This window comes from Gopherus flavomarginatus, chromosome 2, assembly GCF_025201925.1.
Source record: "Gopherus flavomarginatus isolate rGopFla2 chromosome 2, rGopFla2.mat.asm, whole genome shotgun sequence".
NCBI lineage: Eukaryota > Metazoa > Chordata > Testudines > Testudinidae > Gopherus > Gopherus flavomarginatus.
This window is the reverse complement of record NC_066618.1, coordinates 54355678-54372507: the sequence shown is the minus strand read 5'-3', so window position 1 is coordinate 54372507 and position 16830 is coordinate 54355678. Positions and strand designations below refer to the sequence as shown.

The window sequence follows — 16830 nt, the reverse complement described above, 5'->3', positions numbered from 1 at the left end:
ACTGGTTCATTCACCTGCACGTCCACCAATGTAATATATGCCATCATATGCCAGCAATGCCCCTCTGCTATGTACATCGGCCAAACTGGACAGTCTCTACGGAAAAGGATAAATGGACAAAATCAGACATTAGGAATGGCAATATACAAAAACCTGTAGGAGAGCACTTCAACCTCCCTGGCCACACTATAGCAGACCTTAAGGTGGCCATCCTGCAGCAAAAAAACTTCAGGACCAGACTTCAAAGAGAAACTGCTGAGCTTCAGTTCATCTGCAAATTTGACACCATCAGCTCAGGACTGAACAAAGACTGTGAATGGCTTGCCAACTACAGAACCAGTTTCTCCTCTCTTGGTTTTCACACCTCAACTGCTAGAACAGGGCCTCATCCTCCCTGATTGAACTGACCTCGTTATTTCTAGCTTGCTTGCTAGCATATATATACCTGCCCCTGGAAATTTCCACCACATGCATCTGAAGAAGTGGGTATTCACCCACGAAAGCTCATGCTCCAAAACATCTGTTAGTCTATAAGGTGCCACAGGATTCTTTGCTGCTTTTACAGATCCAGACTAACACGGCTACCCCTCTGATACTTAACACAAGGAAAGTAAACCCTTTCCCTCACCGTTGCCTCTCCCAGGCTTCCCCTCCCTGGGTTACCCTGGAAGATTACTGTGATTCAAACTCCTTGAATTTTAAAACAGAGAGGAAAATTCACCTTCCCCCCTCTCCCTGAGAGAGAAAGTAATCCTAACACAGAGAGAAATTAACCTCTCTCTCCCCCTTCATTCATTTCTCCCCAGCAATTCCCTGGTGAATCCAGACCCCATCCCCTGGGGTCTCACCAGAATAAAAAAACAATCAGGTTCTTAAACAAGAAAAGCTTTTAATTAAGGAAAGAAAAAACAGTAAAAATTATCTTTGTAAATTTAAGATGGAATACGTTACAGGGTCTTTCAGCTATAGACACTGGGAATACCCTCCCAGCCCAGGTATACAAGTACAAAGTAAAATCCTTTCAGCAAAATACAAATTTGAACTCCTTCCAGCCAAATACACATTTGCAAATAAAGAAAACAAACATAAGCCTAGCTCGCCTTATTTACCTAATACTTACTATTCTGAACTTATAAGAGCCTGTATTGGAGAGATTGGAGAGAAACCTGGTTGCACGTCTGGTCCCTCAGAGCCCCCAGAGTGAACAACAATCAAAATCTAACAGCATACACAAAAACTTCCCTCCCTCAAGATTTGAAAGTATCCTGTCCCCTGATTGGTCCTCTGGTCAGGTGACAGCCAGGCTTACTGAACTTGTTAACCCTTTACAGGCAAAAGAGATATAAAGTACTTCTGTTCTATTAACTCCTACTATCTGTTAATGACAACTTAAAACTACAAATACCTTATATTTAGGAAGAAACCTCCTCTTATCCATTTGAGTTCAAGGGTCTACTTACAAAATTTCATGACATCAAATACATGTGAATATTATATGTCAAATACACTATTGCAAATAGTTGTTTATATTTAATTTTTCTTTTATTATAATGGTCTTTGGGGCAAAGAGCATGTCTGCCTCTGTGTTAATGAGGGGCTACCATCCTGCTCTTATTGGGGTCTCTGGGTCTAATACCAATATTAGATGGACACCTGTTCATTATTATTGATCATCAGGTCTTACAAGGGAAAGGCAGAACCCTAATTTCAATGGAACTATTCACATATTCCAATTAAGAATGTACATGTGTTCTGAACTGAGATCTTAAATAGTTTTTTTGTTTTGTTTTGTTTTTTTTAAAGGCTCACTTTCAACTTTAAGGTAACATTAGGGGTCTTGTTTGAATACATTGGTAAGCCTGGAAAATCCATATTCTAGTTGAAATTCCAGTTGTGTTTCTGTGTCCTTAAAGTCCCAGGAATTTTTTTTTTTTTGTTTGAGTCACAGGATGACTATTTTACACATTTAGGACTCTGTTCTGATCTATGTAGTTTAATTTTGCTATGTGTTAAAAATCAGCTCCATGTCTGTCTAGGAGCTGATTTTAGAAGGTATGTGGCAATGCTCAATTATGTAACAAAATAAAAAAAATAAGCCCTTTAGTACAGTTACTGCTGCAATTAATGAGCAGAGGAGATTAGAATTCCACTTCTTATCCAGTGTATACAACACAAGCTTAAATATCTACTGAGGCAAAAAATCACATTACATTCATATGAAATAAAAGTTATGTGCTATAACAGGGGTCGGCAACCTATGGCACAAGTGCCGCCTTCGGGACGCGAGCTGATTTTCAGTGGCACTCACACTGTCCAGGTCCTGGCCACCAATCTGGGGGGCTCTGCATTTTAATTTAATTTTAATTGAAGCTTCTTAAACATTTTAAAAACCTTATTTACTTTACACACAACAATAGTTTAGTTATATATTATAGACATAGAAAGAGACCTTCTGAAACCGTTAAAATGTATTACTGGCACGTGAAACCTTAAATTAGAGTGAATAAATGAAAATTCAGCACACCACTTCTGAAAGGTTGCTGACCCCTGTGATATAATATTTTACTTATTCCTATAGTGCTTTGATAGGCTTTATTTCAAAGCTGTAAGGAAATATATAGCCCTAGGTAAAGTGATAAGATTTGTTTGCTGTGAGATATCCTTCTTGCTTTCACAGATTTATTAATTAAAATGAGGGGTTCAATCAATGCGCACACATCAATATGGAAGAGCCTTTACTTAGCTTGCTGAACTAGCCCTAAGTAAATGAAGATTAGACAAACGTTGCCTAAATAAAGATTATACATGTATGTTAACACATATACCCTACTGGAATATAGTAAACTGGAAGTAATTTATATACATGAAATAAGAACATTAACACTAAATTATGGCTACATCCTTTTCTCTGCTTCCATGAATGGAAGGAAGCCATACAGCTGAAATCTGCAGCATGGTCCCATCTTCCTCGGGACATCACAGAAAATTCTCTACTGAAGGTGTACAGGGTCCAGGCTCTGTGGGTTCTTTGGCAGGATTAGGGTGAGCAGTAGGTCCGTATATCCAGTTGGGAGATAATTCTGATACAATAAGCATTAGCTCTTGTAGCCTCTCCTCAGTGGTTGCCTCTGAGGGGAAGGGAGTCAGGCAATGGAACTTGCTGTCAGAGAGCGGCAAGGCTAACGGGGCACTTACAGAAAGGTACAAGGACTTCACAGCTACCTTCAGTTCTGTGTGGATCCATCTATTGCCTTAGGGGACCAAATTCCTGATCCTCAGGAGTGCAAACTCTTCACCCACCAATGTCTGTGTTGAAACCTATAGTCTCCTATGTACATTTTTTCCATGTAGTGGTGATACCTGATATTATCCAGATCTTTCTGTTAAAAATATTCTTGTGTGTGAGGGAAAAAACTATGGCACTATCCTAATATAAATTTTATATGAGACATTTCTACCATTGTCCAACTTAACAAAATATTATAGCCTTTGAATTTTTTGTCCCTATAATCTATTTATAGAATTGAAGTAAATTTATAATACTATAATCCCCACCCCCTTATTCTTTATTCATTCTTCCCCTCCAAGGGAATCTTTTGTATGATTTCCTCAAAAGCTGTCCACAAATTTCCTTAAAGAATATTATGGCAATCAATCACCAAGACTTTTCCCACATCCAGCTAACATGGACCTATTAAGCTTGTTGGACTGAATGGATCAGGAATACAACAACTCAGCTCTGTGGATGGAAATAAGGAGTAAATTTTTGACAGTGATGGTGATTAACCATTGATACAATTTACCAAAGGTCGTGGTGGATTCTCCATCACTATCAATGTAATTCTGGGATTTATTTAGGGGAAGTTCTAAGGCCTGTGTTGTACAGGAAATCAGACTAGATGATCACAATAGTCCCTTCTGGTCCTGGAATCTATGAATCTATAAACCGAGTAGAGAGGCTATGGATTTGGGAGTTGGTGTTAAGAGGTAAGGGTTGTGGTTTCCTCCCTTCCTCAAAGTGATGCTGAGAGCCACTGAACCAAACTGTAAACCCTGTGTATGATGGAAACCCCTTCAAGTGGGGTGGTGCAGCACCCCTAGTTCTAGCACCTTTTTCCCCACATATTAATGTGGTTTTCATTTTTTTTATTCTATTACTTTACCTGAAAATAATTCATATAGCCCTGGTGTTTGCGGGGTCGGGGCCCATATGAGTAGTAAATAAATAGAGAAGTTTGTGTCAACTATTACATTTAATGTACCAAAGCTTAACTATTAATCAACTTGAAAATTTAAGAATGAAAGCAGTATGTATTCAAATATAATAAATTCACCTCTATCTCCCTTCCAGTCCTCTGTGTTTTGATATCTAGTATTTTTGTGTCACCATTGTATTCCTTGGGTAGGTTTGGGGAGTGAATATATTTGTGAGAATAGCAATTACATGTAGCTAAGTCTTACTGTAGTTCTATGCTTTGTTTAAAAAACTGACAAATCTTCAATGCATACATTGTTTAAGCATTGTACTATTACTTCCTGCATCACAGAAAGAATAAAGAATAAAGTATCTTTAATATTCATAAATATTAAATACATTTTTATATTATACCAAATAATTGTGTGCCTACTGCAAATGATACGATACTCATTCATTTAAGCACTATTATAAGTAAAATTTTCTCAGGGGAAATTTGTAAGAGTAAAATATGCATCAAAATATTCAGTTAACTTTCACAAAAAAAAATAAATAAAACTGTCAGTCAACATTTTCTAGTTAATCTGGAAAAAGACAAGTCACCTGTCAAAATGTCATATCAAATCCAAAGGCAGACCTTGCCCTAGTCTAGACATCTATGATGAAAAGGGCTCCTAACCTCTGATAAATCTAGAGACTGTTCTTCCACAATACCAGATCAAAAGTGTCTAGCAGTCTGAGATCAGCACACAAGCGCAAAACCTTGTTAAAAGACTTAGGGGGGAAAAACACTTAGATGTGATTCAATTACAGTAAGGCAACAATGAAAAAAAAAGATACCTAAAACTAGGCACAATTTGACAATAACTAATTAGAGTTCTGCTTTTTATGGCAGTACAGCCCATTACAGAGTACATATTATAAATCACTATTTACCTACTATTCCCTAAGCTGCTGCAGCCATTTAACATTATTAAGGAAAACTCTTCATGCAACTTGAACATTTCCATTCCTTCAAAATCTATTCACTCAAAAGATGTTTTTGCCTTACATATTGCAATATCTCAATGACATTACTCTATATAATGTATTAAGGGCAACATCATGCAAACACACATATAACTTTAGAAACATAAGTGGTCCAGTTGAACTCAAATTAAATCAGCACAAAGTGGTCCCATTTAACTCTGGTACTACTCACTTGAGAAAAATTGTTCATATGAGCATATGCAGGATTGGGTCCTAACTGAGCTCAATATTTATCTTGAATAGATTCATGGTCACGGATGTGGTTTTATCCTGTGGGTGCTTAACAGAACTATGCTTTATAAGATCTTTCATACAAGTGAGTATTATTTTAGTCAGGCAAAAATAACTCTCTATCATTTTCCTCAATGTTTCCCTACAATGTTAAACTTGCTAAACTAATATTTTTTTTTATAAACACTATAGCATAACTGAGCATGATGCCCACTTACTCCATCTACTTAGTGACCATCTATTTTTTTTGTCTTTTGTCTTTTCTAATTTTAAATATATAAGCTCAGGGAACCTGATATGAAGATTCCAAAAATGAGGGGGCATTTCTTTTTCTTTCTTTTTTTGGTTGTTCCCTTCTTCAACTGACAGTTTAAGTGAATTTGCATCCATCTCCTTTCCTGCTTAAGCTCACAGAATAGAAAATTGAGTGGAAAGATCTATAATCCTATGGGAAAAAAAGATTCACATTTTGCTGTGGCAAATATTCAGTCTCTGTCATTGATACGCTGTACTTTTGTTACTTGCATCTGTTGAAACCTATGTTACCTGTATTTCTCTCTCACATATTCATATCTCAGTCAGTATAATAAAACAAGAAATGTGTAAGCATTTTACTTGCTACTGTAGCTTTTCCATTTGTTTAATTCCATATTTAAATTTAGCAACAAACATGTAATGATAGTGGTTGCTTAAAAATGAAATAATAATTTAAAACATCTGATTATGATGAAAAGCAGGAAATACTGTATGTTAATACATATTGTTTCAAACTGAATGTTAGTCTCCCTACAGTGAACTGCTAATTTCCATAGCTCTGTGGTGCTCTCTTCACACACTTAACTGACACATCCACAGTGACACATTAATCATTGTGACTACAGCTGGGCTAAGCTATTTTCAGTTCACATAATTTCAAGAAAATAAAACATTTGGAATGATATTTCTAAAAAAGGGAAAAACTGTGAAGTTTGTAGGCTATTCTCTCTCCAATTCCTTCAAGTGACAGAAAAACTAGGCGAGACCTCAGCCTTGGAAGGTCTCTAGCCCCCTCCAAGACCTACAAGTCCCATTTTGTAAGTTTACAGTACTGTGATTAGATGTAACTCGCACCAGCCACTGGTCTTGCATGAAGCCACAGCAAACTGTTAAAAAAAATAATGGGTTCCAAAGCAATCCAAATACAGTGAAATAGTTTCCAAATCTCTGTGTTGAGATTACATTGAGTAGTTCTGCCTCTTTTCATGACCATGTAATGCATATATATACCTCTAACATTTAATTAACGATCAGTGCATCGAGAATGGATTATTATGAAAACTTTGGGGGAGATCTGCAGCATCTGGAGTCCATATTGATTTGTATTGATTGCCATAAGGCCTGAGCCAGAGGACAGGCCCCCATTGCATCAAGCATTGTGCAAACACATTGTGAAAGATAGGCGTGTCCTGAAAAGATTACAGTCTAATCAGAAAGACACTCTGCGTGGGGGGGAGGGAGGATGCGGAAGGGAGAAATAACATAAAAGCAAATTGATGAGGGTAATGATGGACACACATTTTTTTTTCCTGGACCCAGACGGGTGATATATCATGGGTTGGAAACGGGATATCATCAAAATAAGTAAAGCATTTTTACATATACACATTAGATACCTCTTTATAGATACACTCTAAATCCTGACCATACCTGACAGCCCTTCATTCTATCCATTATCAGCTGATCAATTCACCGCAGAGCTGGTTGCAGAGAAGGGATGTGAAGGAGGAAAGAACAGTGGCTTTATGGATCAGATCAAGGAGGTCATTCCATGCATAAAGGACAGGATGGTGGAGAGCATGGAAACTTTAGTATGAGAAGCTGACAAAGGGGCAGATGTGGCTGGCACTGTCAGCTGAGTTGAGGAGAGGTGACACAATAACAGTTTATAATCTAAACAAGTGCCAGTAGCCCATAGTGGGCTAAAACAAATAACTGAAATAACTGTGTGCAGAAAGGGGTGCGGTCTGAGTACAGAATTTGGATCAGGAACTTCTGAGTTCTGATCTCAGCTCTGATATTGACCTGCTACTGATTATCTTTTTGGCTTTGGAAAAGCCAGACTCACTGCTTCAGTTATCCTATCTGTTAAGAATGGATAATAATGCTTACCTACTCTCGTAAAGAGCTTCAAGGATGAAAAGCTTTATATAAGTATTGTTATATTAAGAAAGCACAGAAAGCTTTAAAAGTATTAACTTTCAGTGCAGAGAATTACCTGTTCCACCTCAGCCCAGCAAAAGAATAGATAAAATGAATGCAGTTGTTGCAAGAAATTGTATAGCTCTAAATTTTGAAGCATCAGTTCCCCCACTCCCCCCCCCAAAAAAAAATTAACATTTGAAAACAAGTGTTTTTATGGTACATGATATAATAAAATATACTGCAAGCTATAAAATATGCAAAGGAGTCATTTCTAGTTGAAAGAACCCTGACTCCCATTTAGTAGCTCCTTTAGCTGGACAATTGCTCCATGAGCAATTAGAAGGCAACATATGGGCAGAAGTAATCTGACTTAGAGTGGCAAAGAGCAGTTATTTACCTTGCACAGGAACTGAAATTCTTCAAGATGTGTGGCCCCTATCTGTATCCTACTTGAGGTGCACTTTCACTTCATAGGCCTGAGACCAGAGAACTGTTCATTAGCATGTTTGTTGGTCTGTGCCTGTGCCCTTCTCCTCCTCATACTCAAAGCAAGGACATAAGGGGCGGTACAGATCACCCGCTTATCCAGTTACAGCTCTATAGTGAATAACTTTTAGGATACAGATCCAAAGAAGAGAGGAAGGAGGACAGGTAGTGGACTACAGATAGGGACCACACATCTCAAAGAACTCCAATAACTGTACAAGGTAAGGTTAAACTCCAAGGCCCATGGGTTCTCTCTGTCTTAGGAGAAAGACCTGGAATCTCTTCACTGGTGGCCTTTCAGAAGAAATTTGGCACTAAAACTCAGTTCGCCTTGGTAAAACGACTTCATGCTTGGTCCCATTTAATCCAATTTCCACATGAATATACACCAAAATGTAAAGAGAGATGCTGAAAGAGGATGGATAGAAATGGAATGTGTTAGAAATTCCATCTACGAAGTAATTCACTCAGCGCCACTGGGCCTGCTTCAGAATGACCAGTGACAATAGGGAGATTTATCACTCATTAAAAATTGCATTGTCTCTCTCTCTACTCCTCCAGCTCTGCATGCAGTTTCTCGGCTCCTTAAGAAAACATGCTGCGGCATTCTGAAGAAATGCTCACCACTGCATCTCACGCCTTGTACCTTGTTCTTCTTGACACATTGAGAGTTGCACTAGTTACAACGTGTGGCAAAGGCTATTGCTCCATGTTGGAGCCATGCCTTGCCACCCACTGGAACAAAGGCAGTGGACAGAAATCTGGAGCATGCCAAGTCAGCTGTGGTTTAATTTAATGAGCTACCATTATAAGGTACCATTCATACCATTTTCACCCAGGATCCCCAGAAAGCACAGACAAGTTCTCCCACAATAAAATTAAAAAAGTATTAATAGGGTGACACAGTTTACTGAAGTACTACGAACCATGGGATGTTCCCCCAGAAGTGTGAGAGCCACATATGATTGTGTTGTGTGCCACTGTGTCCAGCGAGACACCACAGAAACCCTCCAGCACTCTGTAGTGTAGCCTCTCCCCATCCTGACAGGCTAACATGAAGGAATTAACTCAAGATTAGATCTCTTGGGTTTATTCTGAAGTGTGGACACATAATGTAGGCAACAACTGTAATTATTGAACATTTTAAACAATTATGAAAGAGGGTAATTTTTCTTCCAGGCCTTCATATTGTAACTGCTTTGTCTGCATGGATATCAGAGACAGTTCAGCACTCTTGCTAAGTGCTATGGAATTGCTTACCTGGTCAGTGTCAGCTACAGCTGAGCCTCAGTTTCTCCACAGTTTTCTCTGAGTATCTGATGTGAAAATTTCAACTGATCTAGCATTCCGGTAAAATGATACAGTCCAACTTCTGTGGTAATAAAAAGTCCCAAACCAGATAACATGCAGTCCTTCATCCTCCCTGGGCTAAAGTTCTTTGCCCAAACCCTACCCTGGTCTTGCCTCTTGGTGCAGGGGAAGGAAGAGAAGCTTCCTCTAACTCTCTCTGGCAGCCCTGTCTTGGGAGCTTTAGATTAAAAGCAGAAAGAGCATGAAAGAGTGCTCCCAAAGCTATAAAATCACCTGTGACTTCATCCTCCAGAAAAATGATTCAAAAGGAATTTGTTCCTACATATTTCTTCTGTTGTAGCAGAGGCCTGTTCTGCCGTGGATCTTGCAATAGATTTTGTGGTGTAGGTTTTTATTCCCTGATTTATTATATGTTGAAAACTACACTTTATTTACCTAACCAAAGATGACTTGGAGCCCCTGACTTGAACACTTCAGATGAAAGGATATAATAGGCTATTTTTCCAATTGATTCTGTGTGGTTGACGAAGTGGATATTCACCCATGAAAGCTTATGCTCCAATACATCTGTTAGTCTTTAAGGTGCCACAGAACTCATTGTTGCTGTGTGGTTGAGTTACATATGGATTACCATGAACCTGTCCAGATTATGCTATACCTTTCCCTTTAAGTATTAAAAGATTTGGACAGTACAAGGATGACTATTTTCTGGGAGGTGGAATTCACTTTGGTCAGGAAATATTTTAGGGCTTAAGAAACCGTTTTGCCATTATAAAAGATATATTAGGGTTCTTGCATTGGTAGCACCACCAACTCTGAAATTTAATTTTGTTTCATCAACCAGTACAAAGGTCTTGACAGACAAGTAGAGAAGGAATGGATGTTTTGGGTTTGAAAGGAGTCCTTCTGAGGGACTGTAGGATGATGGGTAAATTCCATATGGGGAAGATATTGTAATTCCACTGACAATGTGAAAAGCCTAAATGCTGAGTAACAATGAAATGTGTGCATGGTCATCCAGTGATTCATGAATTAGGGCACATACAACACACTGCTAAAGGACAAAGTGTGGCCTAGATTGTTCAGGACTTGAATCCCAATTCCATTTGTTTCATGTATGAATTACAAGATAGTTTGAATTCCAAGGCTTCTAGCTTCTTACCTGTTTTAGAATCTTGCCCAGGTGACCTAAACTTGAAGGTTGAGGGTCATCTTCAGGACTCATCTACTAATGATGTTGTTGGCTGCTCTCATGGAGAACACATTCTAATTAGGAGCCGTCTTTCAAAGCCCAGGCTGTCAGACACATGTGGGCCTATATAGAGAAGAGAAGACCTAGCCTTTTTGTCTGGTGTAGGGAGTATTCTCAGGATAGCTCCACTAGATTTAAGAAAAACAGTTTTATTAGCCAGTAGTATGAGAGAAAAAATATTATGCGAGTCTTATCTCCTCTCATCTTTTGAATTGCCATTCCTCTAAGCAGAAGGCAAGGGTAGAATTAGCAGAAGGTCCAGCCCCTTCTGGACAAAGGTATCTGTTCTCAGGGGCAGATGAACAGAACAGTCTTCCTTGTGAAGTAAAGACCTGTCTTAAAAGTTTCTTAGTGTGGCGAGCAGACAGATTTCTAGGTGGCTGAATTTCTGTTACCATGGAGGCTACCTAATGGATTAGAACCCATTCCGAGTTATTTATTGAACAACTATTTAGACAAACTGCTTTCTCATTTACTGAAACACCCCAAAAGATGAGAGATGACTCCACACCCAAAACAGTATCTGCATTTGAAGTAGATTTTCAAGTTTCTGGTCCTTCCTTAGCTGTTTAGGCATGCCATCATGGTCGTGCTGTCTGAGCCGAAAAGAAAATGCCCCCTTGTATATGTGAGCCTAAATATGAGAATCTTTATTTCTCCTTGCTCCAGCAGGTTTCTTTTTTCTGTTCTTTCACAGGACTCCCATAGCCATTATATGCTTCAAGTGCACTCCTCAACTGGATAGACTTGTATCAGTCATCAGTACTTAAGAGTCTGAGGTCACATCTAAAAACAAATACAAAAAAGAAAAAAACCCACAGCAGCACATCTCAGAGCCTGGGTCAACTGACTTGCGTTTGCGCTAAAAATAGCTGTGTGTACATTCTCACTTGGGCTGGTGCCCAAGCTCTGAAACCCAGCGAGGGAGGAGGGTGTCAGAGCCTGGGCTCCAGCCCAAGTGGGAAATGTCTACATGGCTATTTTTAGCACCTTAGCATGAGCCAAAGTCAGATGACTTGGGCTCTGAGACTCACTGCCATCGGTTTTTTATTTTTGCAGTGTAGACGTACTCACAAAGACACAGTACTGTATCTCTGATTACGTTCCTCCTCTTGTTCTACCATTCTAATAACTGAACAGTCAAAATACAATATTATTGTAGGATGCTTTAGAAATTGATTAATATATCTTGTTAGCACATTAAATCTTAACTGGTATACCAGAGGGTTAATTTCATAAAACTCACTAATGACAAGTAAGAATACTGTTTGGGTTTCTGAGTTATAAAGACACTGAATAAATGTCAAAAACATAAAAAGCAATCATCTTAAACACCCTGTCAACATCAGAAAGATATTTAGTAATCCAGAACAGGCTTCCTAAACAAAAATCAACACAGCTTGAAAATGCTGTTTCAATAAAAATAAATAAAGAGAAAATACTTCATGTTCCCTACCCCAGTGGTTCTCAACCAGGGATACATGTATCCCTGGGGGTACGCAGAGGTCTTCCAGGGGGCACATCAACTCATCTCAATATTTGCCTAGTTTTACAACAGTTTACATAAAAAGCACTAGCAAGGTCAGTACAAACTAAAAAATACATATAATGACATGTTTATATTGCTCAATATACTAGACACTGAAATTTAAGTACAATACTTGTATTCCAATCAATTCATTGTACAACTATATGGTAAAAATGAGAAAGTAAGAAATTTTTCAATAATAGTGTGCTGTGACACTTTTGTATGTTTATGTCTGATTTTGCAAGCAAGTGTTTTTAGGTGAGGTGAAACTTGGGGTACGCAAGACAAACTGGACCCTGAAAGGGGTAGAGCAGTCTGGAAAGGTTGAGAGCCATTGCCCTAACCAATAATTCTTTATTAATAGATCCAGGAGCACAATACATTCAAATCACTCTTTAAAAAAAGTACAATTACCAAAATATTGTTAAAACTGCACTGCAACTAAAAATGTCTATAAATATCAATGTGATGATATTCATAAATCAATCAGTGCTATTAAAGTCAATATAAATAAATAAATGTTAAAAAAAAACCAGGACAATTGCTTAAATGCACACTAAGATCTCAATCCTGGAAAACCTTGCTCCTGGTGATTTAAAATGACCATTCATGCAAGGACTACTTACACCAATAAAGGTGTGCAGGCTTGGGGTAAGATTATTAGAGGTGCAGCAAAGTAAGATTTAGACTCTTAAATCAGTTAGATTTTGCAAAGCTGAGCACGGCAATGCTTAAATACCTTTAAAAATGTGGGCCTAAGTCAATAAAAAGGCTTCAAATGTATTTAAAAGCATACATTTGAATACTCTTGCAAACTTGTGTAAACGTATAGTATATCAAAGTGTAATATAAATCTTTCACTTGAAATATGCTAAACATATGCACTCAAATCCCTGTTAAACATACTTCGCTATTTTTATTCTGTTAATTCAGTGTTTCATTTGTTTTTTAAGTACAGAATTTTTGCAGAACAAGTAAGAAATTTTTACAGAACAAGTAGGAAACCCACGGCAAACTCATTTTAACTTTCACTTGTCCTTCCTTTTAAACACTACAGAGTTTTCTTAATCATACACAAGCTTCTGAAGAGGGGGTTAAAATTGTCACATACATTTTAATAAAATACTGAACACCACCTTTAATTTATGATAGATATATTTTCAAGAAGGAAAATACTGATGTTATCTTGGTTATAAGCTTGCTGCTGAAATGATTTAGATAGGGTTTTTTTTTTCTGCCACACAGTATCAGTGTAAGGCCTTTCTTTGCTGGCAATGAATTATAGCTGACACTTCAAACCTATTCTATCTGTATCTTCTAGTTCAGAAAAATGAGAAAACATAAATATTTATTCCATATATACAGAGGAGACACAGGACTCTGATAAAAATGATCCATTAGGGGATGATGAATAATTTTATATGTGTCAATGTTAGAACAGCAAAGGGCATGAAATATTTGCCAGTTTTTAATTTGAGGATACCTAAGGTTATCGAGTAAATAAAAAGGAAGTAATTTGATCACACTGGGATGTTATGTGTTTAAGCCCAATAATTTCTGGTGATATTTACTTCAACCATACCGAGGATAGAACTGCTTGATGCAGACTTTTGCCATGACTTGATAGCAATGTTGTCTGTTAATGAAGAACTTTAACACTGGAAAAAGGTTTATTTAAGCAATCTTCTACTTATTAAGCTTTTATATACTTTTCTAGGTTTAGATTCACTGGTTAATTAGACATGGAACCCATTTGTTTCAGCAAGTGATTTATTCACCTTCCCTAATGATGTTTTTATTTCTAATGTACTATTATACAATATCCAAATATTTACAGTGACCATTACAGATTCCAGAGCATCATCTCAGCCAAACTTCCCAGAATTGGCGCATATGTGTATTTCTCTCATTTAGGTATAAGTTTTACTATAGTTAATTTTTCTACAGGAGAAAGATAGGGGGGAAAAAATTACCTACCATGGAAAAAAAAAATCACATCAATTTCCTTCTCTCCATGAAATAAGCAGAAGCCATTATAGCTATATAGTTATAAAACATGCAGCAAGAAGGAGTAATGCAAATTGCAAAAAAAAGTTTTAAGTTTGTTGAATCCACAAATCTGATCATTAGCTCTCTGAGGCAAGAATTATCTTTTTGTTGTGTGTGTATACAGAACTTGACCACGATTGTGAAATCTAGGTTCAATCATAATACAAATGATAAAATTAAAAATAAAAATTTAAATCCACAGCTCTAGTAGCATTTATAAGTTTACCATGTGGAAAATATATTATAATATAGTTGATAATTAATGCAGTAAGAACTTCATGACTTTCTGAAGAATTTATCTTTCACATGAAACTCAGATCAAAATGATGTTTTAAATTAAAAGAAAATAAAATTAATATTAACACAATGTTGAGATTAATCCAAAACAATGTGGAAAGTCCAAAGTTAAGGCTGTCTGGCAAAATTAATTGGGATACCTTGCAAATTTGCCATATTTCATATTATACAATAAAAATACTAACTATAATTCATTAATGATTAAATTTAACAGATAAAGGAATAGAAAACACTATATATATGGAATATGTCACTGGAACATTAATTTTTGAAATTTCCTGGCTTCTGAGTGGTTGAAATCTCAACCTTAACATTAGTATGCTAGCTTTTTGTATATGTTTTAACAGAATAGTTAAAAAGGTGTGTTTGTATGAGAACAGAAAAAAAAAAAGGGGGCTTGATCCTACAGTTCTCATGATTTTTGTACTGGGTTTTCTTCTGTGACCAACGCTGCATGGGAATGGAGGGGTTCCATCTTTTACATTACCCTTTAGCTAGCCAGAATGTGAAAGAATTTTAAGTTCACATGGCCCTTAGGTTATTAAATATTTGCATTACAGTAGTGTTCAAAGATTCTAAGATCCAGCCCAGCTGGGGTTCACAGTCTACAAACACAAAGGAACATAGGACTCCTTCCCCTAATTGCTTATGATCGCTTTTACCTACTCAGGAGCTTCTTACAGTATGTCTACAGTCTGTTTGAAAAACTGTGGCAGTGAATCTCCAAGCCAGGGTCTACAGATATGTTGTGTAGACATTTGAGTTTGGGCTGCAACTCAGGCTCTGGCTCTGAGAGGAGGTTAAGAGCTTCAAAACCTGAGTCTGAATGTCTACACAGCTGTTTTTAACTCCATAGCTCAACCCTGAGACTGCAGATCCAGGATTGGGGACTTGCTGCCATGGTTTTGAAATGCAGCTTAGATGCTGGGGGAATAGATAGGAACTCCACTAGGGACGATTCCTCTGTCTCAGAGCCTCCTAGTTCTCATTGGTGGAAGGAGGGTTTGGTGGGGGGTGGTGGGGGGGCAACGATGCATGTGTGTAAGAGGAGGTCTCCAGTATTCCATCCTTCTGTCAGCAATATTTTTATACGTTTTTCTCCTGTGAATAACTCAGTGCCTTTGCCGATGCTTTTCTGTCTGGGTATTTTCACTTTGTTGCTACCTGGCTAAAATACAAACAGTAGAGACTCTGAGATTGTCTACAATAGGGGTCGGCAACAGTGGTGTGCCAAGTCTTCATTTATTCACTGTAATTTAAGGTTTTGCGTGCCAGTAATACATTTTACATTTACAGGGTTGGCTGACAGAAGCCCAGACTGGCAGTGGGCTGAGCCGCTCAGCCCGCTGCTGGTGCGGGGTTCAGTTCGCCGGCCCCTGCCAGCTGGGGTTCCCGCCGTCGACCCCGCTCAGCCTACTGCTGGCCTGGGGTTCTGTCCATCCAGGCTGGTAATGGGCTGAGTGGGGCCAGCAGCCAGGACCCCAGCTCAGCCCACCGCTGGTGTGGAGTTCCGTCTGCTGGCCCCTGCCAGCGGGTGTCCCCACCACCAGCCCTGCTCAGCCCGCTACTGGCCCGGGGTTCCGTCCATCCAGGCCAGCCGTGGCCTTAGTGGGGCCGGCAGACGGAACCCCAGGCTGGAAGCAGAGTGCCACTGAAAATCAGCTGACGTGCCGCCTTTGGCACGTGTGCCATAGAGGTCGACCCCTGGTCTACAAACTCTGGGACAACACTGTATCAGTTTACGCTATGTTCTCATTTGCAGGGCTCTCTCCCTACCACCAAAAGGAAACTTTTTTTTAACAAAATCTAAATTTTGCAGAGATTGGTATCTTAAATTCCTCAATTCCCAGACTTTGCACACCTTTCCCCTAAGCCTACAGATATTAAACAGGGCTGACAGGAAAGTACAATAGTGCAAAAAAATCTATAAATTAAATACAATAAAGTAAAAACTTTACCACTCCTTTCTCTCTCATGTTCCATTTTCTATTTCCTTTTGCTTCCCCCTTTTTCATCTCTGCTCCTGTTGTTCCCAACTCTTCATCTCTCTAACAATACTGAACAATCAAATGCCACAACATCTTATAATGTGGCTAAGTAAAGTATTATTCCTTTGTTCAGATGGACAAGCTAAGGGAAAAATTCTAAGCAATTTATATCACATCTGGATTAGAATAAAAATCTCAGCTCTGTGTTTAGTTCTCTAGATGCTGCTTTTTCTCTCTCTCTCTTTCATGCTGGGGAGATGCCACTTTCTGTGGTCACACACAT

The 16830-nt window shown here is 38.3% G+C and overlaps 1 protein-coding gene across 5 annotated transcripts in view; it reads right to left on the bottom strand.

Annotated features, from left to right (window-relative positions):
• The window catches only part of PHF14 (PHD finger protein 14), a 281202-nt gene that overhangs the window by 21084 nt on the left and 243288 nt on the right, over window positions 1–16830 (bottom strand). For 3 of the 5 annotated variants that reach the window (XM_050938592.1, XM_050938595.1, XM_050938593.1), the window contains one exon: window positions 6544–6597. The exons of the other annotated variants lie outside the window; for them this stretch is intronic. In XM_050938592.1, the coding sequence (XP_050794549.1) occupies window positions 6544–6597 (54 nt within the window). The remainder of the gene's footprint in view (window positions 1–6543; window positions 6598–16830) is intronic. 5 annotated transcript variants of the gene reach the window in all.